At 55.9% G+C, this 26811-nt stretch overlaps 2 protein-coding genes and 1 long non-coding RNA gene across 3 annotated transcripts in view; all 3 read right to left on the bottom strand.

The window, feature by feature from the left end:
• Positions 1–13506, bottom strand: part of MYO18B (myosin XVIIIB) — a 59609-nt gene extending 46103 nt beyond the window's left edge. The window contains exons 1-13 of the mRNA XM_061466517.1: positions 13453–13506; positions 12375–12430; positions 11548–11702; positions 10846–11097; positions 10138–10731; positions 9944–10010; positions 9641–9753; positions 9350–9520; positions 8250–8445; positions 7094–7236; positions 6063–6163; positions 5505–5568; positions 4493–4637 (exon numbers count right to left, since the gene is read on the bottom strand). Of these exons, the coding sequence (XP_061322501.1) occupies positions 4493–4637; positions 5505–5568; positions 6063–6163; positions 7094–7236; positions 8250–8445; positions 9350–9520; positions 9641–9753; positions 9944–10010; positions 10138–10731; positions 10846–11097; positions 11548–11702; positions 12375–12411 (2038 nt within the window). The 5' untranslated portion in view covers positions 12412–12430; positions 13453–13506. The remainder of the gene's footprint in view (positions 1–4492; positions 4638–5504; positions 5569–6062; positions 6164–7093; positions 7237–8249; positions 8446–9349; positions 9521–9640; positions 9754–9943; positions 10011–10137; positions 10732–10845; positions 11098–11547; positions 11703–12374; positions 12431–13452) is intronic.
• Positions 13507–17036: 3530 nt separating this feature from the next.
• Positions 17037–17776, bottom strand: LOC133276050 (uncharacterized). The gene is made up of 2 exons (XR_009745761.1): positions 17701–17776; positions 17037–17658 (listed from the first exon to the last, which is right to left on the bottom strand). It is a non-coding gene; the product is annotated as an uncharacterized LOC133276050 (long non-coding RNA).
• A 2819-nt stretch (positions 17777–20595) lies between these two features.
• Positions 20596–26811, bottom strand: part of GRK3 (G protein-coupled receptor kinase 3) — a 57476-nt gene continuing 51260 nt past the window's right edge. The window contains exons 17-21 of the mRNA XM_061466516.1: positions 26512–26607; positions 23972–24134; positions 23198–23334; positions 22179–22292; positions 20596–21661 (exon numbers count right to left, since the gene is read on the bottom strand). Coding sequence (XP_061322500.1) covers positions 21500–21661; positions 22179–22292; positions 23198–23334; positions 23972–24134; positions 26512–26607 — 672 coding nt within the window. The 3' untranslated portion in view covers positions 20596–21499. The remainder of the gene's footprint in view (positions 21662–22178; positions 22293–23197; positions 23335–23971; positions 24135–26511; positions 26608–26811) is intronic.

The following is a 26811-nucleotide window of genomic DNA, read 5'->3' as shown; positions in this document are numbered from 1 at the left end:
CAGCCCCATGGGGGACCAGGGTCCCCTGCTTCAGGCTGAGGTGATGCACAAAGCAGCTAAAGCACACGTCAGGGCCTGGGGGTTCACAGCACACCTGAGAGAGTCACCCCCCCTTTCCCCTTTGATCTTTCCCCATTATTTCTTATTCTGACTGAAGGCCTCCAACATCAAGGACTGTGCTGGAGCAGGCACAGGAACCGCCTCAACAATCCAGGCTTTGATTTACTTCGATTTCACTTGTTTTCCTCTGAGCTGGTTGGACACAGGCTCCTTCCTGACAGACAGGAGATGTCCTGGGAAGCAGAGGGGCTGCAGGGCCAGGGCTGCCCCAGACCTGCCCCACTGCCCGGCTCCCACAGCAGCATCCTGTGCTGCACGCTCCAGCATCCCACACTGGCTACTCCAGCATCGGACTGGCCAATGCAGCATCCCATGCCTGCCACTCCAGTATCCTATGCTGGCCACTCTGGCACCCCCGAGACAACTGAGGGGCTCCATTCACCCCAGCCCCAGTGCAAACTCTTCCCAATGGAGCAGTTGCAAGTGGAGAAGCCATTCACCCCACCAGGCTGCTCCATCACGGAACACATCCTGCTGCTCCGGGCAGAGGGATGCAGCTCCCTGCTTCACACCTCCACAAACCAAACCACTGCCTGAGCAGCACATGTCCCAGTCCCCACTGGGAGCCCTTTGGTGCTCCCCAGATTGCCCCCTCGCTGTAAGTAGCTGGTGAGAGCTGAGTCAACAGGCAGGCTTGCTCAGCCTGCCCATTCACTTCCACTGATTTTACCATTAAAACATTTGCCCTGCTAATGGGACAAATAAAAGAGCCCATTTGTTCCTCTTTATTACCCTGGGAGGGGATAGGGAGACAGAGGAGGCTCCTCCTGGCTTGAATGGTTAATCCATTTGTCCTGCACTAAATTCTCCAGTCTATTCTCTGCTGACCCATTGCCTGATGTACGACATATTAAAGCCTATATATAACAAAGGGAAGAGCTGTGTAATAGCATGATTAAAGAAATCTGCCATTCTGGCTGCATTTCCCCGGCTGCTTGCAATAAAGATGTCAGAGCACTGAACAGATAGCACTGCACGCAGGAGACAGCCCGCCTGGACCAGGGCTGTGCTGTGACCACACGAAGGAGATGCACCATTAACGGGATCTCCACGTGCTTCCCAGCCCCCCCCAGCAGCCAGCCAGGCTCCAGCCAGAACCTGGCTATTCCCAGTGTGTTCTGCTCCTGCTTCCCTGGCTCTGAACCCTGGACCACGGCCAGGACACAAGGGAAAAGCAGCTCCCATGCTGAGCAGAGATGCGCTGGGGCGCAGACCCCCCCAGCATACCACTGCCCACAGGCCTGGATCTCTTCCCTGCTCCCTGCAAAGCACAATTCCCAGAAAACCTCCTCATTTTGCAGACCTGGGTAGCAGAACCCGGAGCTCTGCCCAGTTCATGCTCCAAACTGGGATCCTCTGCCCCGGGACACACATCACCCTGCCTAAATCCTCCAGCCTGGGGAAAAGGAATCCTAAGGACATCCCACAGCGTACAGGGCTTAGAATCATAGAATCAGCTAGGAGGGAAAAGACCTTTAAGATCATCAGGTCCAGCCATTAGCAACCAGGGCTGTGGCTGGCTGGTCACTGCGCTGTGAGCCAGGCCCTGGAGGCTGCATCACCTTGGGCTGGGTTTTTCCCAGGAAGCCATCAGGCTCCATCAGGACAAAACTGTTGCTCCTGAGCTCAAGGACAAAGAGCCACGATCCTGCCAAGACCGCAACAGCAGCTGCGCTTCCCTCTACAGCAGGAAAAGCCACGTGCAGAAAAGCAAAAGGCTTTAACGGGGAGAGAAAAATGAGTAAGATCGAGAGGGCAGCCCCGGTGCAATCCTTTCCAAGAGGCGCTCGGATGAAGGATGCAGGGAAGCAGAGGAGCCCTTCCCGCAGGAGCGAGGTGGCCTTTCACTCACCCGCAGCACCGAGCTGGGGCACGGCAGTGATTTAACCACAGCCAAGGCCACGGCCGGGTGCCAGCGCCGGGGCAGGCGCTCTGTGAAGGAAGGCAGGGGGGCAGAGGCTCCCCATTGGCATCCTGCTCCCTCCGCTCACAGACCCATGGAATGGTTTGGGATCCTTTGAGGACAAAGTGTCGTTTCCATACAGTTAAGGAAAGGTCATTACAGCTCGGAGGCTGCCAAGCAGCAGAAATAATGCAGGTCCAAGGCTTTTTTCTCAGCTCTGGCAAGAAAGCGATAAGTCACCGAGTCCACTCCTGATAGACATCGATGCTCAGGAAGCTGCATAATTCATGCCCGTTGGATCCTGCTGTCACTCTCACATCGTGATGGACGTTCCCATTCCAACACCTGGCTAAACAGCTTCCAGCCTTCTGGAAAGCTCCCATTCCCCGAGCTCACAGGGTGTTCAAGGGGGGGTGAGACAGCAGGGCGCTGCGCACCAGCACACAGGACCCAGGCTCAGCCCCTCCTGCTCCATCCCTCTCCTGCTCATCCGCCCTCATGGTTTCCCTGTAGCAAGGGGCTCAGGATGCTGGGTTTGTGGCTGTCGGCGCGTGGTGGGGTTTGGGGTAACCACACTTGGCACACACCGGCCGCAGCACTGGGAGGGCTCTAATGACTTGCCAGCACTGGAAACCCGAAGCCCTCTCTGAAAGGCACACGGTGGGAAGCCCGCAGGGAGCTGTGATGCTCTATTGTTACAACGGTCAGCAGAACGGACAGCTTGAGAGCGAGCTGAATGCTGCCCCCCTACTGCACCCAGACCCTCCCTCCTGGTTAAAGAGGCAAAGAATGACTGAAATATGCCATGTTCTGCAGCCACAAAGGGCTGGGAGCACTCAGGTGGATGGGGACCGGGATGCCCCGCTGGCCCCTGGCTGCATCCGCACAAAAACCCGGCTCAAACACAACTCAAAGGCACCGGCAGTCACTGACAGCGGGATGGAGCCGGCCTTTGAAACACAACCTTTTCTTCTCCGTGTTTTGCTGCCCGCAGATGTGTTTTCCACCTCAGGCAGAGGGAGGTGATGCTGCTCCCCACCTGCTTCATTCCTGCACAATCCCAATCTGCAATGAGGGGGCAGCCATGAGCATCAGCTGCGGGGTGGCCACGGCTCCCGGCTGCGCTGCTCAATGCCAGTGAAGCCCCAGCGCCGAGGCTCCCTTGGGTGAGATTTCAAGGAGAGGATTTGGAACATACAGCTTCAAAGCGCATGAGAGGGGAAGGGAAGAGATGGCTATCAGGAGAGAGGTTTAACCACATTAAAAGAGTCATCGCCCCCACTGAGACTTTTGCTCTATGCAGCTTTGATCCATTTTTTATCCGTATTTCCTTTCATTTCTCCCCTTTTGTTGAAACATGATGGGGGAATCAATACCAGAGCGAGTGATGCTGCGACATGCTCTGGTTGTTAATCCTGTACCCGAGTGCTTGAAAGCCACAGCCCTGCCTGGGCCCGCTATTAACACCCATGTTTGTGCTGGAGCAATTGCGACAAGGTTTGTTGAACGCAGCCCCCGGGTCGCCCCCCGGCTGAGCGATGGGATGATGGGGATGGAACCTTCGGGACGGCAATGCAAAGCAGCTCAGCAAACCCTCTGCAGCCAACAGTGACCGTACCCCTCTGCCTTGGAGCTGACACACACGTCCCAAAACCTGCTCTCCTGGAAACCCTTTGATCCCTTTGCCAAGAGCCTCATCCCACACTGCAGCCTGAGACAGCAGGGTCATACTGTGCAGGCTGGAAGGGAGTTAGGGGAGATGGAGATGGAGAAAGAGAACACCAGAGGAGGAGAAAGAGAACTCACGTTAAGTGACAACAGCGTTCATCCTTTTAAAATAATTAATATATGATTAATGGCATAAATTACCATAAGATGTGTTATGACATGTTGCAGAGACATTTATAAATGTCTACGGTTTAGTTTATAGCAGCCTTTATGCAGCCTTCATAAATTGAAGTGTGTAAATCAATGTGGCTGCCTCTACAATGGGTTTGAGCACATCTTAAAATAATTTATAAGGGATAAGGCAGTTTCTATACAACCTGCATTAACAAAGTCTTTATAAATACAATCTTCATCCAGACTCATCCTATTATAATTCAGTTACTGCATTAGGCACCCAGAAGATGATAGAATTATTGCTACCTGAAGCTGTCCCTTCGTAGTATCACTGGGGACAACGTGCAAACAAATGAGTTCATCAATTCACAGACAGGTTTGGGTGCAAGGGACGTTAAAGGTCATCCAGTTCCAACCCCTGCCATGGGCAGGACACCAGCACTGAGCATCACCTAGCTCCTCCATGGGCAGCAAAGAGCTCACAGCCCCCATGACCCTGCAGCAGCCTCCGGCTGAGCATCGCTCCCGCACGCCTCACCATGCACCCCAGCACTGAACATCCGGGGGACCTGCTCCCTCCTCGAGCCCCAGCACTTAGACAAGGTACAAGGGAAGGAGCCCGCTCACCTTTGCAGGCGCCGGCGGCTCCCAGGTGGTAGATGCCGGCTAAGACGCGCCACACGGCCGCCTGCTCCTCCGCGGTGATGCCCAATGTGCCCATGGCCGCCCGGAGCTGGGCAAACGCTGCTGAGGCTTTCTGCTTCTCCTCGGGCTGCAGGGGGGAGAGACGGGGGGGGGGATGTCACTGCCTCTGCCAGAGCATCGCAGGAGCAGGGGATACGGGGGGAACGCAATGGGGCAGGAGGAAACTGTGGTGAGCAGGACAGTGAGGCTTCAGTGGAGCAGCAGAGGCAGGGGCAGTGCTCAGCCTGGCCCCTTTGCGGACCATGCACTCCCCGCACTGAAGAGATGCTGCCCAGGGCCGGTGCTGCCCGGCTCCTGCTGACCCCCTGCATCCCAGCAGGAAACCCTCCATGCTGGGATGGGGAACCCACAGGATCGGGGTACCGCGGTACCTCCCTGTGCTCTGCACAGAGCTGCTGCTCCAACAGCCAACTGCTTTGGAGCTCCCTGGTGAAGACTGAACATTGAATCCATCACCAAGTGATGTAACTGCAAATTGCTGCCATGCATCGTGGGGCTTTGGCACGATCGGCCTGATCTCTGCAAACAGCTCAGACTAGCGAGGGGATGGGGATCAGTGTTGGCTCTTTTAGCCCCTGAAAATCACATCCCGGGCTCTCCAAAGGGTGCGCTCCCCCACCCAGGAGCTGCCACTGCAGGGAAACATCAGGGGCTCTTGGTCCTGGATCACAGGATCTATCCCTGGGGTGGATGGAGGGGTCCAAGCCCAAGTGCAGACCCCAGGCAGTGGTAGCCCCAGTCCCAGCAGCTCCCATGGGGCAGATGCATTCTCACACCCCAACGTTCTCTCCTCCATGTGCCCGGTGCAGAGGCACCATCCGGAGGCACCCATCAGCCGAGGACCCAGCACATTCTCTACCCGGGGGGGGGACGAAGAGCACACACTTGCAGCATCCCGCTGCAGGCAGTGTGCGGCTCCAGCGCTTCCCCTCACCTTTGTGAACGGCTTGATCCCAAAGGAATTGTTCTCAGACACCTGGTGCAAGTGCAGCGTTGTCCTGGAAGCAGTTACAGGAGACAAGAGTCAAGCTCCCTCCTTGTCTGCCCCAGCACTCCCCAAACCCCTGCCTGCTCCTTTACTGCAGCATCCCAGGAGCCTTGATGGGAATGCTGCCATGGCTCTGCCTACACAGGGGTTGGAGCCAGGACCCTTTTTTGCCCAGGGTAACCTGAGGACATGCAGCTTTGGGGGAAAACCAGGAACAAGCAGGGAAAGGGACCTCTATTTGATCAGTCCAATTTTGGTTCAGGTGAAAGGGCATAAAAAGCAGTAGAAAACACCCGTTTCCCAAAAAATCTCTAATATACGTGTGTAAAACCCCTGCAGCATCACTAGCGGGATCACTCTCACATGCTCTTTATCAGGGGGTCTCAAAAACCACGCTGCTGGAGCCAACTTGGTTATAGACCATGGGGAGCCCCTCGGCAGTGGGGAACGCATCCGCTGAGCACCCAGGCACGGAGCGGAGCCCCCCGGGACCCTCGCACCCACCTCTGCGCCGCATCCAGCCCCGCCAGCATCAGGGGGAAGACGTTGAAGCTGCTCTCTCCGGGGGGCTGCTGAGCGACACGGCCCCGCTCCAGCAGCATGGTCTGGGGAGGGAGCGGAGGCAGGGCTCAGGGGCAGCCCCAGGGCAGGCAGGAGGAGGGGGGACAGCGGCACCCAGGGACATGGAGATGCTGCCTGGAGCTGGCAAGGAAGGGCTGGATTTCCCCTTGCAGGGCCGTGACTGGCTTTGAATGCTGTGCACTGCAGGGTGTGCAAGCGAGAGCTGGACCGTGCCCCAGGCGTGCATCAAGGGGCATCGCATGGATGCAACACCCACAGTCTCTCCCCACCTCTGGAGGTCTGGGCAGTGTGATGGACTTAGCAAAGATGCTGCAGTCTCCAGCTAAGCCATTGCCTGAGCTTGAGGGGAGGCTGGATCAGCCTCCAGCCTTGTCAAGGTTGTTCCACGCCAGCACTGACACCAGGAACAAGTCCTTGCAGAGCTGGACTTCCCTCTATGATTGTCCCTTCCTCTCACCAGCACCTCAGGGTGGTACCAGTGCTCCAAAGAGCAAATGCAGAGATGCAGCAGTGGGAAGACCCAGCGTTCCCCACATGGGAAGCCCTGGTGCTCCCCACAGCAGACACCAGCTCAAACCCCTTCCTGCATCAGCCGAGGCCCCAGCAGCAATGATTCAAGTGCCTCAGCATCACAGCCAGCCCTGATGGTGATGAAAGCCCTCGGAGGCTCCAGCTGGAGGCTGATGTGGAAGGTGCTGCTATTGAAACGCTGAATTATGCATCTCCTCAGCAACGTTTCGTTCCAGCCCTGTTCTCCTCTCCCTGCCTGGGGACGGGTGATGTGCTGTGAGCACCCCCCCCACTGCTGACAGGGCTCCTGCTCAGCTGCAGTTTGGGGCAGCTCTGGTCCAGGAGGAGCAGCAGAGACGAGCATCACTGCCTGCCCCATCCCAGGGATGCCGGGTTCAGCCACAGCCCTCCCATCTCACCAGGCAACAAGGTCCATGGGGTACCTGGAGGTGAGCAGCCGTGATCTGGCCGGTGGCACTGAAATCCAGCGACAGGACCATGGAGAAGCGCGTGGAGCTGCTGCTGTGGCCCGTGGTCACCGACCCAAAGGCTCCCAGCACTGTGAACATCGCCTGGATCTTCTCCACTGCAAAACCAGCACCGGCAGCCCCGTGAGCCATCCCGATGGCTGCAGCGCTGCGTTGCTGTGGTGCTCACCAGGAGACAGCCAGACCATGCTGCTGCTCAGGCTGCAAAGAGGCGCTGATGGAGGCTTCTCCCCCTGCCTGCATAGGACCAGCCAGGCATGGGGTCAGCATCCTGCACCATGGGAGCACGGGAACATGGTGGGATGGGGATGTGCCAGCCTGCCCAACGCAGCACACTGCTCCAGGCCTTTCGCCACCCCTTGCTGCAAGAGCACGGTGTACCCTGTCCTCTGAAACCTGAACCTGCCTTCTAATGCTACCGACTGCTCAACAGTGCTTCCCCTCGCGTCACCGGGAACTTGATCGGGTGGGAAAAGCGCTGCCCCAAGCACGCCCCCAATTCCCTCCTGGTGCCTGCCCTGCTCTTTACCAAGGTAGTAAACGTGTTGGGTCTGGGATGCAGCAGCACCCGCAGCCCTGCCAGCTCAGGCTGCACTCGCACCGGCTGCTCGGGAGCCACCCCAAGGGCATGAATCACACCAGGAGCGGGTCAGACAGAGGCCAGCAGATGGAAACGGCATCCCCCCGGTGCCTGCTGTGCTCCACAGCCTGCAGCCTGTGCCCAGCATCCCGCAGCCTGTGCCCTGCAGCCTGCAGCCTGTGCGCAGCATTCCGCAGCCTGTGCCCAGCATCCCGCAGCCTGTGCCCAGCATTCCGCAGCCTGTGCCCAGCATCCCGCGGCCTGTGCCCAGCATTCCGCGGCCTGTGCCCAGCATCCCGCAGCCTGTGCCCAGCATTCCGCAGCCTGTGCCCAGCATCCCGCGGCCTGTGCGCAGCATCCCGCGGCCTGTGCGCAGCATCCCGCAGCCTGTGCCCAGCATCCCGCAGCCTGTGCCCAGCATCCCGCAGCCTGTGCCCTGCAGCCTGCAGCCTGTGCCCAGCATTCCGCAGCCTGTGCCCAGCATCCCGCAGCCTGTGCCCAGCATCCCAAAGTGGGACGTGGAGCTCGTACCTGAGACTCTGCCGTCCACGCTGCCCGCGGAGCCCACCAGGAACTCCAGAGCTTTCCGGCAGCACGAGGTCCTGCCAGCCCCGCTGCGCCCCAGGGGCACGATGGCCTGGTCCTGCCGCTGCAGCAGCAGGTTCCTGTAGGCTCGCTGTGCCACCGAGCAGATGTGGGGGGGCATGTCCCGCTTCCCCTTGAGTGCCTGCGGGAGGGGGACAGCACAGCCCAAAGCAGGCTTCTCACACAGGACAGCATCCACACTCAGGGGGATGGTTTCTCCCCAGGGTGCAAAACCCCACGAGATTCCCAGAGGAAAGGGAAATGCTTCCCAGCCTGGCCAGCTTGGCCTTGCCACACTAGTACCAGAGAGTTGGTTGGGAGCTGACCCAGGGAACCTGCAGCAAAACCCACTCCATCTTGCCCCTGAGCAATGGTTCTGAGCATCCCTGATCCTGAGTGTCTTCAGAGCATCCCCAGGCCCAAGTATCCCCAGAGCACTCTCCCACCCTGGGCATCCCTTGTCCCGAGTGTCCTCAGAGCTTCTCTGGCCTGGAGCATCTCTGGTCTCAAGCGTCCTCAGAGCATCCTCCAGCCCAAGCATCACCTGTTTCAAATGTCCTCAACGCATCCCCTCTCTGAGCATCCCCAGTCCCCAGTGTCCTCAGCTCATCCCCTCTCTGAGCATCCCCAGTCCCCAGTGTCCTCAGCTCATCCCCTCTCTGAGCATCCCCAGTCCCCAGTGTCCTCAGCGCATCCCCTCTCTGAGCATCCCCAGTCCCCAGTGTCCTCAGCACATCCCCTCTCTGAGCATCCCCAGTCCCCAGTGTTCTCAACACATTTCCCTCTGAGCATCCCCAGTGTCCTCAGCGCATCCCGTCTCTGAGCATCCCCAGTCCCCAGTGTCCTCAACGCATCCCCTCTCTGAGCATCCCCAATGTCCTCAGCTCGTCCCCTCTCTGAGCATCCCCAGTCCCCAGTGTCCTCAGCGCATCCCCGCCCCGCGCATCCCCGGCCCCGGCAGCGGCGGTCGCACGGTGCCCCCTGCCGGCCCCGCCGCGCCCGGCGCCCCCCGCCTCTGCCCCTCGGGGTGCGGTGGCCGCGCTCACCCTGCCCGCGGTGCCGGTGCCGCTGTCCCGGATGGACACGAGGCTGGGCCCGGCGAACGTGCAGGGCAGGCGGGCGCGGTAGCGCTGCTGCAGCGTGTTCATGGCGCTGCAGGGGTTGAGGCTGAGGAGCGCCGCCAGGTCCTCGGCCAGGTCCAGGCTGGGGGGGTTGCTCTGCAGGAAGAGAGACGGAGCCCCCCCACGTCGAGCAACGCCACCGGGCCTCGGGCAGTGCCGGGCCCCTCGGGCAGTGCCAACCGGGGCCGTGCCCGAGCCCTGGGGCCGATCCCTCACCCTCTGCACGCGGTCCTCGTCCACCTCGGTGACGCTGCCGTCCGCCTCCCGGCGCACCCGCACCCTCCCCGCCGGCAGCTCCGGGGTCCCCACGTCCGGCTTCAGCTGCGTGGCTGCAAGGAGAGGCCCGTGAGCCCCCCGGCGCGGTACAATGAAGGGGGATGCATCGTGGGGGCTGCAGAGGGGCCATCTCCAACGGGACACGGAGCAGCGCCCGGGGCGCATCCTGCTCCCGGTCACAGCCGGGCTGGGGACACCGCTTAGGTTCGGTGCTGAAAAGCGAGGGCAGAGGAAGGCAGTTACCGAGCGTGAATCCATCCTCCTGGACAAGCCAGACCTTCCCCGCTTCGTACCAGGCATCCCCGGGAGCCTGCAGGGAGGAGAGAAGGGAATCCTGCAGGACCCAGTGGAAACCGCACTGGACAAACTGCATCTGCCCCCTGACAGCAGCAGGAGCCCTGCTGCCTGCCTGGCCCCGCAGGCCCTTGGTACCTTACCTGGTCCTTGTCCGTGCTCTCGCCTGTCTCTTTGCTCTCTCCTGGCACCTCTTTCCCCTCTCCCAGCTCTTCCTTCACCTTCCTCACCTCTTTGGACTTGTCCTGGGCCCCTCCTGGCTCCTCCTTGGGCCCCTCTGACTTGTTTGCAGTTTTTCCAGGCTTTTTGATTTCCCTTGGCTCCTTCCTCCCATCTCCAACGTCTTTCTTCATCTTCTCCGGCTCTTTCCTGCCCGGTCCCAGCTCCCTCTGGGCTCCTGCCTTGGCTGGAGGCTCTGCGGGGCTCGGGGGTGCCCCCTTCTCCTTCCTGGTGCTCTCAGGGACCTTGCCCCTGTCCCCCACCTTTGCTGGGGCTTTGCTGGGGCACTGGGGGCCCTTGCTGGGTGCAGGGGCTGGAGGCTGGGGGCTGGCCCCTGGGCAGGGGTCCCTGGAGCTCTTCTCAGGGCACAGCGGCTTCACTGCCTTTAGAGCCTCAGGGCGAGGGGTCTCCACCAGCTTTGGGGCAGCCGATGTGGGGGTCAGAGCCTGGGGGCTGCCCCTTGGGCAGGGGTCTTTGGGGCTCTTCTTGAGGCACAGCGGCTGCGCTGCTTTAGGAGCCTCAGGGTGAGGGGTCTCTGCCGGTTTGGGGGCAGCCGGTGGGGGGGTCAGAGGCTGGGGGCTGCCGGGGTCCTTGGGGCTCCTCTTGGGGCACGATGGCTGCGCTATGGGAACCTCCGGCCGTGGGGTCTCTGCTGGCTTCGGGGACGCTGCTGTGGGGCTGGGTGCTGGGGATGGGGCTTTGCTGGCGCTGGGCCCTGGCACAGCCCTCCCGGGTGGCAGCTCCTTGGGTGAGGGGGGAATCACCCCCTTGCCCCCCTGCCCCGCTGCCTGCAGCCCGTTGGGCAGCGCCCGCCCGTCCTTGGTCCCCTCTGCTCCAGCTGCTGCGGTGACCCCGGCTCCGGCCCCGCCGTCCGCTGCCACGGGCTGCAAGGGAAGGAGGGGAGGGGGGGTCCAGCAGGGACAGGGCGAAGGACCCAGCCCCACGAGGGATGCTCGCGCCAAGCACAGAGCCCCAGCCCTGCCCTGCTCGCTCCAGGCGGAGCCGATGGCTGCAGGTGGCTGCATGGACCTGGCTGCACGGGTGCAGTCGGCACCATCCCCATCCTCCTCCCTCCCGCTTGGCCACTTCCCGGGTCACCGCTTGGTGCCGTGCCCAGGGACACCCCTTCCAGGTGAACCAGGGAGCCTCGTGCTCTGCTTAATCACTCACCTTCTAATTAAGCCAGTCAAGAGCCCCAGGTTGATTTACGCTTGAGGCCCTGCCATCCAACCCCAAAACCACCTCAGGCTTCGGCCCCGCAGCCCCCAGTCCCCAAGGCCCTGCTCTGGCTGGGCACAGACAGGGACACCCCTTGATGCCAGGGCTCCTCTCACCTCCTCTTTGCTGCTCGCCTTTTCCTTCCTCAGCTTGGCCGCCTTGGCCTCCTTCTCGGTCTCCCTCACGAGCTGCTTGATGAACCCCCCGGGGATGACGGACAGAAGCAGGGGGGGAGCAGCAGGGGGTGGCCCCCGGTCCTCGTCCCGGATCTGTTTGCAGGAGCAGAGGCTGGTTATGGGCACGGACAGGGATGGGAGCCCCGGCAAAGCCAACCCCGTGGGCAGCAGCACGGGCACAGAGCCGAGCACCAGCTCAAGGCAGGGCCAGCGCAGCGGCCGCAGGTGCAGGATGCAGGATGCTGGTGATGCCGTGAGCCAGCCGTGAGCACCGGGCTGTGGTGAGCAGCAGCAGAAGCACTCAGAAGCCCTGCAGGGAAGCACCAGGTTTCCACACAGCAGCTCTGGCTGCGCTGCCAGCTCTGCCCAGCACCAGCAGCTCCAGCACAGCCATGGCAGGAACCATCCCGGCTGCAGGGAGTCCAGAAGCAGCTCCCAGCATCGCTGCGGCCACATGCGGATCCCTCCATGCCCGGTCCAAGCTGAACCCCGTTTCCTGCAGCCCCCACAGCAGAGGCTCCCCCAGCACCAAACCTGCAGAGCCCTGCCCCAAACCACAGCAGAAACACTCAAACCAGACCACTGAGGCTGCAAAGGTGCCCAGGGCTGCAGGGCTGGACACAGCATGAGTGATGCGCCCTGGAGCTGCAGGGACACCAACCCTGGAGCCATGCTGGGGGGGGTGGCTGCAGTGTGTCCCCCACCCAGCACCCTGCGAGCATCCAGCCCCAAACACCGCTGGTACCACCCCAGAACGGGACTTTCCTTCTGCTCCCAGAGCGCCAGACGTGAGGAGATGGCCATGTCGGCGAGCGATGGGGCTCTACAGGACCCACGGGCAGGGAGAGAGCAGAGTTAGCCAGGGGCTACCGCTGGCCAAGGGGCCACGCTCAGGGCTGTGCACTGAAGGAACGGGGCTTTGGTGTGCTGGGGAGGGCACAGCCATCAGCAGCCACATCCAGCCCCTGCCGTGGCCCAGGGAGGTGATGGCACAAGGTGCTGGTGGCACCGGGGCAGTGCTGGGGCCCCGCTGCCCTGCACTGGGCGGCTGCAGGAGCCAGCCCGTGCCCCGCTTTGGGCTGACCCCGGCTTCACCTGTCGAGATCATTCATGCCCCGAGCGGGTCGGGGCTCGCCCGGCCCAGCCGCTCGCTCCAGCGCCCGCATCGCCTTGTACAGTAAAGGGCAGGAGCGCCAGGAGCCGGCTCAGGAATGTCATCTGCTCCTGGGGCAGCGGCCCCCCGTGCCACAAGCCCTGGCTCCCAGCGGGGACAGGCACTGCCCCGCCGCTGTGCCCCCGGACAGGGCTCGGTGGTCCACGGGGTAGAACCGGCCCCAGACAGCGTGGCTGGAGCCCAACAACACCCGGGGCCGGATCCTCAGTCCTGCTCCACGCAGGGGGAAACTGAGGCACGGAGAGGGCAAGTGCCTGGGCCAAGCACACGGCACGGCACGAGTGAGGGCTGGGGACCGGCACCGGCACCACCCCGGCTCCCCCGCTCAGGGATGCGGCCCCATGCGGGGCTGGTCCCCACGCGGGAGCCGGCTGGGGGCTTGCTCCTGCTGGCACCCAGGACCCGCTGCCATCGCGGCGGCGGCCAAGATCCGAGGTCCCGAACCACCCCCCCCCCCGCACAGGGCAGGAGGCACCGTCCCCGTCCCCATCCCCGCTCCCACCGCAGCCCTCCCCGGCACGGAACAGCGGCTGGAGCCGCCGCTATCGCCGTCCGCTCCCACCTAAAAATAGCCGCGAACGCGGAGGGGCCGCGGCCCCGTGCCCGCGCACCCCCCCCGGCCCCCGCGCACCCCGACCCGCACCCGAGCCCCCGAGCACCCAGTACCTGGCGGCGGCGGCGGCGGCACCGGGACCGAGCGAGCGGAGCGCGGCCGGACGGGACGGGACGGGAGCGGCGCCGCCCCCCGCGGCAGCTGGGCTGCCCCACGTGGCACGGCTAAAAATACCCCTGGACGGCGGAGGGGAACGCGGGGCCTCCCGCCCCTGAGCCCCCCGCGCACTCCCGGGGGTGCACCCGGGTCCCCCCCATCGCGGGTCCGCAGCCGGCAGCAGCGGGGACCTGCTCTGGGCTGACGCGGCTGCCCCATCCCCGGCGGTGCTCAAGGATGGACACAGGGCTCAGAGCAAGCTGCTCCAGTGGAACGGGTCCCTGCCCGGGGCAGGGGTTGGAGCTGGATGGGCTTTAAGACCTCTTCCAACCCAAACCAACCGTGATTCTATGGTTCTAATAGAGTCAGGTTCTTCTCTTCCTGACGTGCTGTGAGTGCCCTTGGGAACAGCGTGGCCCACGGGCAGGACGGGGCCAGGGCCACTGCAGGGCTCTGCCAGCAATGGCCTGGGGCTGGAGAAAGCTTTTCCTGGCAAGGCTTCTCCCCCTTCCCTTCCCTTCCAGAGCTGCTGGTCCCATGGGATGGGGCTGACCCCGGGATGGGTGCTGGTGGCTGCACCGACCCTCCCGGAGTGGATTCCATTTTAAACATGAGTAATCCCATTAACTTCAGTTCTTTGCTGGAGCGGGTTAAGCCGTGGCAGGGGTTGGAACTGGATGAGCTTTAAGATGCCTTCGACCCAAATCAATTTGTGGTTCTGTGACATGAGCCAGCCCTGGCTGCTCTGCTGCTGCAGGAGGGGACCCCGGGATGTCCCCTTGGAACATGAGTCAGGGCACAGGCACTGGGCTCCAGGAGCACCCGGCCCCTCACATCCCGATAAGGGGAGGATGAGCTGGGGAGGGACCCGAGAGGAGGGCCCAAAATAGCCTCCAGTCAATGGAAAGAAGTCACCGCAGCGCTAAGAGCAGCGCCCTCAGCAGCACGGGCAGGGAGCAGGCAGGCACCCGGCGTCCCTGGCATCACCATTCCCAGCCTCACCTCCCCACTGAGCTCTGCCAGGGATAGGGCACATGGAAGTGCCACCAGGTAACCCCACAGTGACCATCAGGATCCATGTGCCACCCACCACCAGCACCCACCACCCGGCCTGGGGCTCAGGCCAAAGCCAACCTGCAAAGGCAAAACCCAGCATCCCCCTCCAGAGCTCCATGGATGCGCTCAGGCATCAGCACCCACAGCTGGGAAAGCTGTTAGGAAAGGAGGTAACTGCTGGTCTGCAGGTCCCCCACAGGAGGCTGAGGCCGTGCAGTTTCAGATCATCCCTCCCATGGTCCCTGATGGCACCACAGCCATGCGGGAGCCCCTGCAGGGCTCATGGCTGGGCATGAGCTCTTGGAAAGCTGCTGTTCATCACCCAAAACACACCTCATGGGCCCTGCCAGGGCCGGGGTTTGTGCTGCTCCATCACACCAGGCCAGAGATCATCCCTCAGCCCCCTCCTCACCACAGCAGGCACTGTCCCATCTGCAGCCACGAGCGGAGAAAGCACCAACAACCACAGTTCCTCTGGTGAGCAAAGGGCAGGTGGCGATGCAGGGATGCGGGGATCCATCCAGCCGGGCAGGGACCGGTGAGACCGAAAGAACCAGGCGGCAGCACACACGCAAAGGACGGTTTTTATTGGGGTTCTCGTGGTATGAGAGCAGTTGCACTGACCAACACACAGAAGCAGCTTAGCTGTGCCAAGAGAATCCTTCCAAAACAGAAGAACGGTGGGATGAACCAGGAGTAGCACATCACAAATCCGCGGGGACCTGGAGCTCACCCCTGGGAGGAGAACCCTGCGCGTGCAGCAGCGAACACGGGGCACCCCCTCCTCTGCACAATAAATATGAACAGAGCCAAGTACATAAAACAAAGTGATTCTCGTAGATACAATATCTAAAGGTATTTACACACACTGGCTTGTCTGACCATTAAATTACACACTGAAAACAGGTTCTCTTTCAATATAGCTCTTTAAACGACTCGTAGCTACTCATGTGAATCTGCTCCTTTTAGTTTGTCAAGGACTGAATGCAGTGCTCATAAAACACCTCTCTCAGGATGCTCTCGCTTTATTCTGTTTTTCAGACTCATTTTTAGTTGCCACCTCGCCTGCTCTCTCCTCCCTCCTTTTCCTTAAGGAAAAGTTGCCTGATACAGCTGGGAAAGCCTCCTCCCAGCCCTGCGTCCAGGTAAGCCCGCACCCTTGTCTCCTGCTCCAGTCTGGCAACACACCAACTCACCCAAACCTGGATAAATCCTGACCCTGCACCGACCAGCACACAGCGCCCACTCCCAGGTTTTCCAATGAAGCCCTGCGTGGGCACACGTGGGGTCTGAAGCATCGGGATCCCAATCACCCAAGACACCACAACCCCACTGGCATCAGCATCCCTGCCGGTGCTCAGCGCTGCAGTCCGCTCCTCAGCTCAGGAATACACCACCATAGGGCAGGAGCGAGGAGGGGAAATGGAAAACGGGGAGGGAAAGGGATGGTGGAAAAGCAGCCAGCCCCATCCCTGCACTGGGACACGTCCCAGCGAGAGGCAGCTTCAGTGGCAGGGCTGGCAGCAGCCAAACCTCACCCTGGGTTAAGCAGCACTGGACACGCACCTCGGGCTCCACCATGGTGGCAATCAAAGGCAGGCGCTTCAATGCCGCGATTACTCCTCAAGCTGCAGGCGCCGCGGCTGCACTGGGGTATTTTTAGCCAATGAGTTATCCCATGAATTTGGTGCTATTTCTGTCCCCTGCTCCGGAAGGAGCTGCCAGGTTTGGTCACCTACAGCCTGCTCAGTGGTGGCTGCAGCTCCTGCCAGCCTCTGCCCCGGGCAAGCCTCAGGGAGCACCGGGTTCCCTTCCCAACATCCTCGGGCACAGCCCTGCACCAAGCATGGAATCTCTTCCCTGTGAGGGTGCTGAGGCGCTGGCACAGGGTGCCCAGAGAAGCTGTGGCTGCCCCATCCCTGGCAGTGCTCAAGGCCAGGTTGGACACAGGGGCTTGGAGCAAGCTGCTCCAGTGGAAGGGGTCCCTGCCCGTGGCAGGGGTTGGAGCTGGAGGAGCTTTAAGGTCCCTTCAACCCAAACCAGGCTGGGGTTCTACAGGCAGGCATCTGCCAGGACACCTCCATTGTCTTCACAGCTCCAGCCAAGTCATCACCCTGAACCAAGGTCATTCAGCACCAGCAAAAACCCCTTCCGGTGACCCCATTCTGCCGTCACCGCTGCCAAGCGGCCACCGCTGCCCTACACAGACCGGCCCGATGACAGCCACTGCTGGAGCGAGCCGCGACCAAGGAGCTCCGAAACCTCTGAGCTGATGCCTGAGCTCTTTCAAACACCAACCCAACTCCTTGCCCCCATTTAAGGTCATTGACTCTCGCCCCTCGCAGACTCACGTGAACACCAGCTTCCTCTCCGGAATGCCGAGGGATAACGGGGAAACTGAAACCCAGCAAATCGAGGGGGGGGGTCTGCACTTGGACAGGGTCCCGACGGCGCCTGGAATCACCGTGCTGGGAACAGAGGCTGCACAGATGAGGGAAACTGGGGTGCCTTTATTACGAAAACCAGAATAAAGCTGATCCTGCTCGAAAGGAGCTGCTGGTTCCATACCTGTCCGGAGCAGAGATTCTGCGGAATGTCAGAAGTCGGAGAAACACGTATTTAATAAATAATATAAAATGCTTTTTTCTCTTGTTAAAATAGAATTCTGGGTTTATAGCTACAGAGCACAGCGACCTTTACATCAACAAAATAAAGCTGAGTCCGGGGGGGATCAGGTTAACACAAAAGAAAATACAGTTGAACAACAGGATTAAAGCAGCCGATGTTCAGTCCACACAATATGTACACCATGGAATAGAAATCAACAGAAAACAAAAGGGATCACCTGGAAATTCCTCAGACATCTGGATATACATCTGGGCTCTGTAGACTTTAGATATTTTCCTTTCTTTTCTTTACAATATTAAAATTAATACTATGCTTTCTCAAAATACACTTCTCAGGGTTTTTTTTTTTCTCTCATTCGTGGAATTGACGCATTCCTTACATTAATCAACACAACTAGAATTATTTACTTGCTACTGTACACTTCAAAGTAATCCTTCCTCCATCCCAGGCACACCTGGAGCGGGAGCATCCCGGATTGGAACACCTGCATCCCGGATTGGAACACCTGCATCCCGGATTGGAACACCTGCATCCCTGCCACGTGCTGGGTGGGGACAGCGAACCCCCTGTGCGACTGCGAGTGGCTGCGGTGCGGGTACGGCCAGGGAGAACTGAGGCCTAAAGCGAGCAGCTGGCAGGGAAAGAGCCACGCACCAAGCTCCGAGTATCCTTCTTCCCACGAGCTAATGCACTGCAAACCTCACCACATGCACTGGGGCCTGATCGCACCCTTGCTGCTGTGCACCATCACACCTTGAGCTGCTCCAACAACCTCAGCTTGTGCAGGTCACAACTGAGAGAAACAGCTTTGCTTTCAGCACCAAACGCGTCTCCTGTTACCTGAGCACTGCCACCAAACTCCTGCGCTGTATTCAGAGCACAACCAACCCAAAGCTGTGGCTGCCCCATCCCTGGCAGTGCTCAAGGCCAGGTTGGACACAGGGGCTTGGAGCAAGCTGCTCCAGTGGAAGGGGTCCCTGCCCGGGGCAGGGGCTGGGGCTGGAGGAGCTTTAAGGTCCCTTCCAACACAAGCCAGGCTGGGATCGATTTCCTTTATTCCCCCCCTCCCCATATTTACAGCAACTCCCATCTGACAAAAATATCACCCTACCTCAAGGAAGGGAAAGGGGAAAGGACATGGAACAGTCACAGCTCCTCGAGCAGTCGCTGTGACTCCCCAGCCCAGCGCCGGCAGGAATTACACATCCTTCTCCCATCACATCACTCAGGCGCTTCCTATTCAGGATCCAGTCATTCGTCAGCTCATACATCAGACCCAAGGAATACCTGGAAAATAATCCCTGCGCACTGGAGGCGCGTGGCTGTGTCTGGGGAGTGCTGAATACGGCACCGAATTCTCTGGTTTGGAATTCTCTGGTTTGGAATATAAGAAACAATCCCTGAACACGCTCTGAACATGAAGCAGAACATCAGCACGGCTGCCACGTTCGCCAGCACATTCAGATACCTTGTGTAAAAGTCTGTGTTCAGTCATTCACTGCTGCTGCCTGACGCTCTCGTTTCTTTTCTCTTCACTTCCCTGAATCATGGAGGAAAAACCCCCAGAACTCCCCCCCCCCCAAACCCAAAAGGAAAGAAACAAACCCCCCAGCCCCCCAATCCCAGTCCTAGAGTTGTGCTCAAAATGAACCAAAGACCACACCATGCCCCAGGTGCTCTGTGTTCAATGACATTTTCCACACACGCAGCCAAAGCCCTTCCCATCAAGTAAGAGCATCTTGTGCAAGAAACCTCAGAGAATCCGGTCCCCAACCCAGGACCGAGCCGCCCGCAGCAGTGCCTAACACTGGCTTTGAGATGTGGAATTCCAGCTCTCCCTCCCTTCCATGCAGAACCCCACTTGTTACTGGGATCTGATGCAACCTCTCCCCTCCCTACAGCACAACAGTCACCAACATAAAGCTTTTCTAAGCGGTCAACGAATCAGTTGACTGAAGAACTGACACCGCGAGCGGGGCTGCCCTGAGCCTGCACGAAGCAAGAAGGACCCCATGAACGAGTGTGCTCCAGGGCACCCCAACTCCATTACACTTCAAGAAGTGCCTATTTCCCTCAGTCAACACACAGCCTTCATTTCATATAAAACCTATGGGTTCGAGGCACATTTTCCCAACTGCAGATGTGTCCCTGCCCTCCTCACGGACACATCAGGAGCTGCAAAACGCTTCCAACAAGGATTTAGAGTAAAAAGCAACCATGGAAAACAACTGAAAGAGAAGAACGGAAGCGATCGTGAACTAGGGACATACAAACACGCTACATGAGAACTAAGAGCGGTTTTCATCACAATCTGAGGGCGTTTTTCCAAATCAAGAAGGGAAATAAGCCCATTGCATGGTATTGTAGGAAAAGCTTAACACCACCCAGTGCGGAGTCAGCACCAGTGAGATGAGACTTTTCCTATATTCCACTGTCATAGGCACCACCCCTGCTCCTTACAGAGGATGCTGAGGTGCTAAGCATCACTTACCAGTAAGGATGGCAGAAGCTGGTACTCTTTATACTGAATAATATGAAAAATAAATGGGGGGATCATTAAAAGCTATCACCTGATTGACAGGGGGTATTTTCCAAAGTGCATTTTCCATTCACACTGCACAGGATGGTCGAAGCACAGGCTCTGGGGGTTAAGCGACTTCCAGAAGCAAATCCATCCAATTTTATCACAAGTGTGCTCAGGATGAACTCGTGCTTTTAACACATTTCTCCTGGTTTTGCTAATTTGTACTTTTCTACATGGAAACAGGCCCAGACTCCATGGCAATCTGTTAGTGACACCAGCCAGTACACACCAGGGCACAAAGCACGCTGCCTGTGCAACTGCTGTCCCATCCCATGCAGGTACAGCTCCCATCATCTTTAGGGACTAGGAGACTTGTACCATCACAGCCAGGCAGAACACGTTCCGGTGTTCACTGAATCGGAAGAAAAGCTCAAATTCAGCCCTGACCTCCCTCTTACAGAACACCAGCACAGCCAGGGAAAGCTGACCTGACGTGCCCGAAGTTGTCTAACAGCTAAGAGATTATATCTGTACTTCAGCAAGAGTTTCCACATGACAGGACTGACGTCTCGAGCAGAATTAATAGAAACCTGGCATTTGATCAGCTCGTTTTTCAGTTCCATCCCAGTATTTTCAGACTGTTTTCAACGTGGACAGTTTGAACTCACTAGAAAAGACAATTGAAAGTCCTTTTGCAAGCTGAGCCGTTTGATGGGTGCACAAAGCTCCTGAGCTGAGCTACAGCGATGGCCCGGGCTACCTACGCTATGAGAACACGCTTGCTTCATGGTTTTGTGTACAACAGAGAGGGATCCACAAGTCCCATAACTGAGGAGTGATCCCGACTACGTACCGAGGTACCCAGACACTTTAACCCAGTACATGCACTAGTATGCATTGGATTTGAGTAATTTCTGTTTAATCTTTAAAAAGTGCAGTTGACCTGAAATGGAAAAGAACTGTCTTTATGTTCACTGTAAACTTGTCGAAAGGAATCTGCTCTTTAAAAACTGTGCTAAAATAGTCAAATTTATACAACAGAGCACTAGATGAAGCTACCATAAATTCCTCTTCACCAATTATTACTCTAGGGTGTCAGTTATAGTACTGCATATACGTAGAAGAAGCAAAACGGTGGTAGCTACTATTAGTGAGTACAACAAACCATGTGAATAATTTGAGTTCAATGCTTCCATGAAGTAGCAATAACATTTAAACCACAGGACAGTTAGAATTCAGTACTTTGAAGTGCATAAGAGTCACACTGTTGATCGTCAGCAGTATGGAGAAAGGTTATTACAAAGTCAGCAGTAATGGTCGGAAAGAACATGGCAACACAACAGACTGAAGGTTATCCAACACAGCAAGTCTGCAGCTCCTCCTGCAGCAGAGGGGCTCGTCGGTCCCGCGCAGACCTGTGCTCCCAGCCAGCAGTCACCAGCCCAGTCTCCAGGCTTGGAGAGTATTGCAGAGAGAACAGGATCTTCCTTCCATCAGTAGTTCCAGGCAACGGACCACGGTTCCGACACCGCCAGGGTGGGGAATGCATGGGAGCAACATGCAGCCTCTACGCTCGGCAATCTCCACCGCTGCTAGGAGCATGAATTCACTTGCCACGGTTCCAGTCCTCCCAACCTCCAGACACAGAGTTCTGACATATCCCACGCTGTAAACATCAAGTTCTTCCTCTTCTAAGCACATCCCGCGGGCAGGATTGCACAAAGTAATTCGTAAGGATTCTGTGAAACTCGGCATGTTCACGAAGCAGCTTGCCCTAAGTGAACCTGGGTTGCTGTTCCTCCTACAGACCATTGCTATTCCTGTGGCTGAGCGGTGGTTTGGAAAGCTCTACAACTGTGGAGCGAGATTTATTGAGAAACTTGGGAGCCCGGCGCAGCAACCTCTGTGCCTCAGTAAAAGCTTCTGTCAGCTCCTTTTTCCACTGAACAAATTCTGGGTCGCTCTGAAAGAGATACAGAAGTCGTTTGGCACTTCACAGCAAACTGCCAATAGCGTCTTCTCTCTTAGCTAGCCCTTTAAAAGCAACTTAGTTTAGTTCTCTGCAGGGATGAGGAGCTTTGGGCACTGAAACGTGCAGCCCTCGCTTCTCCAAAGCCAGGCAAGGCAGCAGCAACTACGGGCGGTCCAAACGTGCTGAGCACTGGTGTACTTCCTCCCTTGCAAACACATCAGCTACCACCAACCGACACGTGCCAACAAGGCCTTCCAAGCCCACGGAGGCTGAGAAGATTTGAGGTTTTTAGCTATTTACTATTAAACTATTTAACCATTGAAGTCCAGGACAGGAGCTGCATGGTTTCCTGCTTTCAAAACTCGGGGGGGATAAGAACTTCCCAGTTCTGCTTAGCTTCATAAAGTACCCTTAGCTAATACGTAATGGGAGGACCTGAAAAACTTCAATCGTTTTATCATACGCAAAATCAACCTGATTAACAGTTACTGAAAAACAAGGGTCTCACCTCACACTGCAGGACAAACTGTTTTCCTCCTTTAATCCTCAGTAAGATGCATTTCTTATCTTTAATTTGTGTTTCTTCAACAGACACTATTTGTTCCATTGTCAGAAGGCTTTGCTGTAGCATTTGCAAAAAAGCAGAGAGATGACTGAAAAACCCTTCCTGCCCATCAAACAAAACCACTACCTAATTTCTCTGGACTACCCACGTAAATCGAGTTATGAACATGAACAATCATTACGCAAACATTTATTTCTGAAGAGTGGGATCATCAGCTAAAGATAGACTATAAGGTAAGAGAGGGATTTAGCAAGGGGCTTGGTTGCTCCAACAGATGCAACAAAATACAAGCTAAGGAATGACAGCACAAAATAAGAATCTACAAATAGGTGTGTCTACAACCAGATAGTCACTGTTTTCCCTCAAGAGAGTTGCAAATAATGCTATTTTCCACGTATTAGTGCTGTTACAAATAAAGAGCATTTTGACTATTTCAACGAGCTGAAAGGGAATGAATATTGAAGCACTCTATACTTGCAAAGAGGCAAACATAAACAGTGTGCAGAAAAGCTTTCCCGATGGACAACAATGTTTTGAAACTCCAAAACCTTTCTGAACTAACTACACACAGGATCTGCCTAGCACATCATCACAGCTGGACTAAACTAAAGTTCCTATAGCATTTGCTTTGAAACAAAATGCTATAGCCTTTATGACCTTACCAGTTTATGTTTTTTTGTATAAATAGTCCAGAGGTCCTAAATGAAAAACAACACCATGAACTACCAAATTCCTTTCAAAGCAGGACAAAACAAAGTAAACAGGTTTCTCAAGTCTGCTGTTCCCTCAGTGCACTGTAGCTACCCATTAACTAAAGTGATACTCCAGATAAGCCACCCAAATCCACCGGTCACTGACTCAGACAAATCCACAGGAGGTATGTGCCCGAGCAGGAGCTCATCAGATCTGCCCCAGCATCCCCCTGCCTTTCCTGCTGCTGCTCTGCAGAGGACCCCACTTACCCGTGACTCTCCTTCTCCTCGCCATTCAAGTCGGTTTGGGAAGAGGTAAAAGTAACGACGTTGCCACTGAGTCAAGAAGGGGTTCCCCAGTTTCAGCATGTATCCATGCATGATACAGTCCTTCCCCAGGGCATAGTCTGCAACAAGAGGAAGCATTAGTATGCAGAACAAAGTGCTGCCAAAAGCATCCTGCAAACATGCTGGGTTAAGAAAGGGCATGGCCCTGAACACAGGGTGACTCCACATGCCCTCGACAGCTCTGCAGTAGTGCTTCATGTGCACAGACAGACACAGAGCCCATTCTGCCCTGATTACACAGCCTGCTGCTGTGGAGTAATCAGAAGCAGAATTCAGTTCTTCAGCATCAGCTATTAAAAGAATTATGTACTGCTACCCAAAGCTCAGTTTGTGCTGAACACCCTCCTGCAAACAAGCGAGGTTTGCTGTAAAGGACCTCCCGTTTGCTTTCTCAGCTTCTCTGTCATGACATCAAATCCCACATAGTCTTTTCTGAGCACACACCACCAACAAAAGCGATGAAAGACTGTACATGATATTCTTTAAAAGAGAGTACAAAAGGTTTTCCAAAACATTATGTCATCATACAGCATTTCAAAACATTAAGAACCATCTTAAGAAACACGACACTGACTAAATGAATTCTAACAATTACTGGTGAATGACAGTAATATGAGAGTCTGCCGTGTGAAACTTCAAACACACGAATTACTACCTCGCAGCAAAAGATGGAGACAAGTGCATTTGACAGATTACCTTCCTCGTGGCCAAGCTGCTTATTTTTAGCCCTTTTTCTGGCCTCAATTTTATCTGTGTCTGCATTTACTGCATCATAAACAGTTTCTGCTACTTCTTGCTGCCAACGCTCCGATATTACCAGAGGGAAGTTCTTATATAATTCCTGGTCACTATCAAGCAACTTGCAAGAGAAAAACAACATAAAACACCAACATTTTAATAACTTATTACTATTCTTATCCCCAATAGTTAATAGTAACCCACATTAACAGCATTATTTTAAAAGATTAATGTTAACAAAACAAACAGGTACAAACAAAACACGAATACCCACTTAAGCAAAGATATTAACGTATAAACACAAAGATATTCATTCAGACACAGAATAGGCCACCTATTCAAAACTTGTTTGGTCCGATAGCTCTAAAAGCCTCACTCAACATTGCCCCATCATGCTCTCTAGGCTTTACCTTTACCTAATCCCTTAAATGTAAGCGCTGTTCTTAACTTGGCTGCATAAAAAGTCTCTCAGCACAAATATCCCGTGAATGGATGAAAAGATACCTTGTACACCAGAGTGCCTTCCATGCTTCCACAGCCAAATTCTGCGTTCTTAATCATAAAGCTTCAACAGTCAGCAGTGCATGCTCACACCTCAGTTTCCCTGTTACATGAATTCTTTTCTCCCCTAATCCTTAACCACAGTACATGAATTGAATTGCACTGGAGGAAACTAAAATTACTGGACCTTCAGGAGGGACACGTAGGTAGGACAAGGGGAATGGCTTTAACCTGCCCGAGGGGAGAGTGAGATGAGCTCTCAGGCAGAAGCTCTTCCCTGTGAGGGTGCTGAGGCGCTGGCACAGGGTGCCCAGAGAAGCTGTGGCTGCCCCATCCCTGGCAGTGCTCAAGGCCAGGTTGGACACAGGGGCTTGGAGCAAGCTGCTCCAGTGGAAGGGGTCCCTGCCCATGCCAAAGGGTTTGAACTGAATGATCTTAAGGTCCTTTCCAACCCAAACCAGTCTGGGATTCCGTGACCACAGCAGGAAAATCCACGCTGGATCTCAAGTCAGAAGACCTCGCTGCAATTGGGTGCACGTGGTTTACAGGGACTCCTGACAGCATCTGAGTAAGAGAGGAAAGCTGTGGGCATCCACTGTTGGCTTTCCCGCTCGTAACCTCAAAGAACACATGTTCTTCTCTGTGTCACAGGACACTGCAGTATAAATATCACCCTCACTGGCAAGGGAGGAGACAAGGCACTCAGAACTGGCATCCTCACGGGCAGAGGCGGCTCCTGACACCTCAGTGGGAGCTCCGGCTGCAGCTGACTCAGAGGCAGGAATTATTCAGTCCCTTCTAAAAGGCTGTGACGTCCCAGCGGGAGCGCAGAGCAAAGAAGCCGTACATGATACCCCTCACTGACTCATGCCTAAGAATAAACTTCTCTTATGGGCGGCCTGAACAAAGATTACCTGGAAGTGAGCTGGCTACACGAGTGTCAGGCCTTGCTGAGCGTATCTGATCCCCACGAGAAAGGAAAGGACCACCCAGCTTCTCATTGCAAAATGGTCCTCTGAATTACTGCATTCCAGAATGGCAGGAAACTGGAATCCTGTTAGCCTAACATTGACAACGTGGGGTGTTCTGGGACAAAGAACATCTTGGGTTCTCTGAGCTGCTCTTTAAACACGTAAAACCTTTTCTGTGCCAACTTCTGCAATTACAGCAGGTGACACTGACAGACAAGTTCCTTTTCGGCACGCTGAGTACTTAACATGTGGTTTTGATCATAAAGTTTAGAGCAATTAGTTTCCCTCCTGACTCACTTCTGTGCTAACGAGAATAAAGTGTGATCTACTGAAGAAATGCATTGCAAGAATAAAGACCAGGACAGACCCAAGACAAGCACTGATTCACTTCTTGTCTCCAAGGGCCCAGGAAGCCCTGGGAGCAGGATGAAAACATCACACCCCCTCCATGTGTGTTAGCAACAGGCCAGCAGCTTTAACTTCCCATTCCTCACTTAAATTATTTTAAGTGAAGAACGGGTTTGTATACTATCAGAACCTGAAGGTTTCTTTTTATCACTTTTGTAACTTGTAAAGGTGCTACCATTGACACATAGCTATCCATTTTGAAGAGCTTCCCAGTGTGCACTCTGACCACGAAGTGACACTTAAAATAAGGTTTAGTTCCACTTCTCCGAGCTACCAGGAACAAATTACAAGTTTTAAAACAATAAACCATTAAGAATTCTTGAAAATCTGAGGATTTCCCAAAAGCCATCTGACCATTTGGAATATTTGCTTTATCCTATGAAACTTTTGATAGGAAGGTAGATTTCAGTCAATCTAAAAAGTAAAATGTAAGGGATTAGCATGCAACAACAAAGCAGCCAAGCAGCCTGAGCCACCCCTTTCATAACAGCATGGATTAAGTTCCCAAGGTTGAAAGTAATCCCTTGCACACTCAGTAGCCCGGGAGCAAAGGAATGGCATGCACATGGCAAGTTAAGCACGGCAGCCATTCTGTACCCATCAGTTAAAGCTATGTACCTTAATGCCCTTAGTGTCCTCTTCATCAAATGACCCAATATCAAAAGCATCCGCTGCATTTACTTCTCCCCGGGGAGGAATCAATGGTGGAGGATACTAGGAATTAAAAGCAGCAGAATTAAAGACAAATTCATGGATGTTACTGAAATCAATAATATATCCAAGCCTTTTTATTTTTTGCACAGACTACACTCGACTGCAAAAACATGTCCCTTGAAATTCACCTTCAGCCCAAAGTTGTTCCCCTTTAACAAATGCTCCTCCAAAAATTCAGGGAAAAAAAAACACAGTTTAGAGCCA

This window comes from Pezoporus flaviventris, unplaced genomic scaffold, assembly GCF_033815535.1.
Source record: "Pezoporus flaviventris isolate CSIRO_AGI_PZ_B2104156 unplaced genomic scaffold, CSIRO_AGI_Pfla_v1 ptg000041l, whole genome shotgun sequence".
Lineage (NCBI taxonomy): Eukaryota > Metazoa > Chordata > Aves > Psittaciformes > Psittacidae > Pezoporus > Pezoporus flaviventris.
Note: the sequence above shows the minus strand (reverse complement) of the source record. Positions and strands in the feature narration are given on the sequence as shown.